Source organism: Trichechus manatus, unplaced genomic scaffold (assembly GCF_000243295.1).
Source record: "Trichechus manatus latirostris isolate Lorelei unplaced genomic scaffold, TriManLat1.0 scaffold00134, whole genome shotgun sequence".
NCBI classification, from domain to species: domain Eukaryota; kingdom Metazoa; phylum Chordata; class Mammalia; order Sirenia; family Trichechidae; genus Trichechus; species Trichechus manatus.
The window spans coordinates 5765594-5770310 of NW_004444070.1; the positions used below are offsets into that span (position 1 = coordinate 5765594).

Here is a 4717-nt window from a genome sequence, read left to right on the forward strand (position 1 = left end):
CTAGAGATGCAGCAGAAGAAAGATCTGGTGATCTACGTCCAAAAAATCAGCCATTGAAAACACTATGAACACAATTCCACTCTGACACACATGGGGGCGCTATGGGTTAGAGTCAACGCAATGGCAAGTGGTTTATTTACTATTTTTTTTAGCTAAAAGAAGTAAACGTGCAAACAAACAACAAATTTATAAACCAAAAACCTAACGTGTTGCCATCGAGTCAATTCTGACTCATACTGACCCTATAGGACAGAGTAGAACTGCCCCGTAAGGTTTCCATGGAGCGGCTGGTAGATTTGAACTGCTGACCTTTTGGTTGGCAGCCATAGCTCTTAATCACTGTGCCCCCAGGGTTTCCAGGGCCTTGTTCCTCAACTACAAAGAGAAATGAAGTCCTGATGCAGGCTACGACATGGATAAACTTCAAACATGGGCTGGTGAGTGCAGTAAGTCACACAAAAAGGACAAGCATGGTGTGATCCCACTTATATGAAATATCTGGAAGAGGCAAACGGACAGAGACCAAGCTCTGTACATCGGTTGTTACCAGGGGTGGCAGGGAGGGTGTCTTAGTCATCTAGTGCTGCTCCAATGGCTTTAACAAAGAGACGTTTATTCTGTCACAGTCCAGTAGCTACAAGTCCAAATTCAGGGCATCAGCTCCAGGGAAAGGACTTCTGTCTCTGTCGGCTCTGGAGGAAGGTCCTTGGGATGCATCAGTCTTCCCTTGGTCTGGGAGCATCTCGGCATAGGAACCTCAGGTCCAAAGGATGCGCTCTTCTCCCAGCACTGCTTTCTTGGTGGTGTGAAGTTCCCATGTATCTCTGCTTGCTTCTCTCTTTTGTATCTCAAAAGAGATTGGCTTAAGACACTATCCAATCTTGTAGATCTCATCAGTATAACTGCCACTTATCCTTCTTATTACATCATAGTGATAGAGTTTACAACACATAAGGAAATCACATCAGATGACAAAATGGTACACCATCATACAATACTGGGAATCATGACCCAGCCAAGTTGACAGATATTTCTGGGGGACACAATTCAATCCATGACAGAGGGGAAAAGGGGAGTTGCTGTTTAGGGGGCAGTGAGTTTCTGTTGGCACCCTTGTGGTACAGTGATTAAGAGCTTGGCTGCTAACCAAAAGGTTGGCATTGGAATCCACCAGCCGCTCCTTGGAAACCTATGGGGCAGTTCTACTCTGTCCTCTAGGGTTGTTATGCGTTGGAATCGACTCGACAGCAACAGGTTTGGGTTTTTTTATTAGAGTTTCTGTTAATGGCGGTGAACTAATTGGGGAAAGGATAGTGAACACGGTTGTACAACACGAAGAAGGTCATCAGTGTCACTGACCTGTACGTGTAGAAATTGCTGAATTGGCAGAAGTTTTGTTATATATATTTGTACAACAACAACAAGAAGTACGCCCTTCACGCAATGTGGGCTCCTTGCTTGCAGGTTACTCTGCCTGGTGCGTGTTATTGCAGGTTGTTGGCTTGTCCTTTTCAGGAGAATTTTCATACTTGCATCTCTGCTCACCCTAACCAAGCCCCTCTTTTACTTATGATACACACAGTAAGGCTTTAATAAATGGTGAAATTAAATGAGGAAAGATCCTGTGAGAAAAGATTTCTTAAAGAATTTCCTACTCAAGCTTGCACGCAGGGTGTTATGGGTTGAATTGTGCCCCCCCAAAAGATATGTTGAAGTCTTAACCCCTAGTACCTGCGGATGTGACCTTATTTGAAAACAGGGTCTTTGCAAAAAAAAAGATGTGTTGTAAATCCTAACCTCTATACATGGAGGAGCCCTGGTGGTGCAGTGGTTAAGTGATACAGCTGCTAAGCAAAAGGTCCTTTCCAGGCGCTCCTTGGAAACCCTACGGGGCAGTTCTAGTCTGTCCTATAGGGTCGCTGTGAGTTGGAATCGACTCAACAGCAAGGGGTTTGGGGTTTTGTTTTGTTTTTTAATACCCGTGGATGTCATCCCATTTGGGAATAGGGTTTTTTGTTATGCTGATGGGTCCATATCAGAGTAGAATGTGTCTTAAACCAGTCACTTTGAGATATGAAAGTGCAGATTAGACACAAAAAAAGCAGTCACGGGGGGAAGACCCACACCATCTGAAGACAGGGAAGGCAGGGCTGTCTTCAAGCCCAGGAACTCCAAGGATGGGTGGCTGGAGAAGCTGAGACAAGGACCTTCCCCCAGAGCCGACAGAGAGAGAGCCTTCCGCTAGAGCCAGCACCCTGAATGCGGACTTCTAGCCTCCTGGACTGTGAGGCAACCAATTTCTATTTGTTAAAGCCGCCGGCTTGTGGTATTTCTGTTACAGCAGCGCTAGCTAACGGAGACAAAGAATGTGTCCTGTTGTGATACTTCCATCCATAAATGCAGCTAATGAACTCCCTTACCTAAAAGCTATGCGTGGAGGCTTAATGATGGGATGTCTGTAAAGATGTATTTAGACCGAAAGATGAAAGCTACACCGCAAAGCGTGGAGTAGTATTTAAAATGGTGACATTCACTTTAATAGCGTTCTACTCCCTCGGCCATCCTTCCAAAGCCTAACTGTGGTCATTAGTGAAGTTATAAAAAAGTGATCTTGGGGGAAAATATATTCAATTTCATTAAATTCCCTTAAGTACAGATGCACCTTTAGCACCAGTTGAAAGACCGACAGGTAAGTAATTAAATAACAACTCTCCAGGTAGGTGACGCTTAACTATAAAAATAATTGATGGGCTGGAGCAGGGAGCCACCTGGGCGCTTAATTAATATTCAATGATAATAATAAGGTCAGTGACCTAGAATTCTGGCAGAAAGTCTGTCTTGCAGGACCAGGCTCCGCAAATGTAGAAGCTGAAGAAGCAACTTGCTGTGAGTAAGTAAAATGTGCTAACTTGACGATAATCCTAGCTGTGTGCGTTTATTCTTCTAATGAGCAACACGATTGGAAGTGGATGGCTGATTATTATTTTGAGCAAGTGGTAGATTTTGCAATTTCTAGAATTGTGTATAAATGGAGTCATACAGTATATGCTCTTTTGGCTCGTTGCTTTACTCAGTATAATCGTTTTGAGATCCATGACCGAATGCTGTCATCTGGATCAATAGCTGGTTCCTTTCGATAGCTAGGAAGCGTTTCATTGTATCCCGGCTTTCCAGAGTTGGTTTATCCATTCCCCTGTGGGTGGACACGGTTGTTGTTAGTTGGCTCCGACTCCCAACAACCTCCTGCACGACAGAGCAAATCCTTGCCTGTGCCATCTTCACCCTCCTTGATATGCTGGAGTCGCTTGTTACATTGTTGCAGCCGGGGTGTCAATCCATCTCCAGGAGGATTTCCCTCGTTTTCGCTGACCCTCCACTTTACCAAACATGGAGTGTACACTGGAGGAATCAGACCCTATTTTCTGCAGTGGATTTTATAGAGATCTAGAGCATTCGAGTTTAAGAATATTTGCCATTCTCAGGGCGATAATTAAGCAGGTTTATTGAAGATCATGGAGGTGGGTGACGGGCGTGGGAGTAGACTTATGAAGTCTGTATGAATAAGGTTGTAAACCCAGAGATTTGTTTCTTAGGTTTTTGAGAGGGTATCTGTTATAATCACTAAAAGGGATGGGGGGCGATGTAGTACATACCACTGCAACAAATACATGAAAATTGTGTATTATTATTTTAAAAATCAAAGCTTGACGTATATACCAAAAAAAACCCTTGCTGTCGAGCCGATACGGATTCATAGCGACCCTGGATGATAGACTAGAACTAGTCCACAGGACTTCCAAGCCTGTAATCTTTATGGAAGCAGACTGCCATATCTTTCTCCCTTGAGCTGTGTTCAAACTGCCGACCTCTCAGTTAGCAGCTGAGAGCTTAATAACGGTGCTACCAGGACTCCTTCTTGACATATGTAGCATAAAATAATAATTTTTGCCACTTCAGAGGCCAGGATTTCCTTATGTTAAATTGACTTCATATTGGCTATATTTTAATTTTTTATTGGTACTGTTTTTCTTACCTGTTGCGTCAATTCCGACTCAGAATGACTCTATAGGACAGAGTAGAACTACCCCATAGGGTTTCTAAAGCTGTAATCTTTGCAGGAGCGGACTGCCACATCTTTCTGCCATGGAGTGGCTGGTAGGTTTGAACCACCAACCTTTCAGTTAGCAACCAAGCGCTTAACCACTGTGCCACCAGGGCTCCTTAGTAAGAAGCAAAGAATTGGTGTGTGGAGTCTATCTTATCCAATGCAAAATTTGCTTTATTCTAATGGCTACAAGGAAAATGAATGCTTTTAATAACAGATCCATTTAAAACTTTTTGTTATTATTTAGTGTTCTCCTTTAGGCTTTGTAACAACAGCATTCCAAGAATATTGAATATCAGGCAGTTTGGGGAAGGTTTGTGAATTTCTGTGAATCTCTAGAAATCTTTCGGAATCACTCATACAAGCGAGGAATCATGCAAGAAAACAACGATCCAACTGTATGAAATTCCATCTGGTGATGAGTTAGTCAAATAAGATAATTAAGAAACAGTTGAACTTTTAATTATGAGAATATTTAAATAAAGGTAATAGAATAGACTCATAAGGCTGGCATTTTAAATCAAAAACCCTCGACTGAGGAAGTCAGAAACTTGAATGGCGAATAGCCAGCATTTGGTGCCACTCGAGAATACAATACCACATTAGTTCAGG

At 42.9% G+C, this 4717-nt stretch overlaps 1 protein-coding gene across 1 annotated transcript in view; it reads left to right on the plus strand.

Moving 5' to 3' along the window:
- The first annotated feature begins 412 nt into the window (after window positions 1-412).
- LOC101357240 (arylsulfatase H) overlaps window positions 413-4717 on the plus strand; it is a 26559-nt gene continuing 22254 nt past the window's right edge. The window contains 1 exon segment of the mRNA XM_004385205.1: window positions 413-437. Within this exon segment, the coding sequence (XP_004385262.1) occupies window positions 413-437 (25 nt within the window).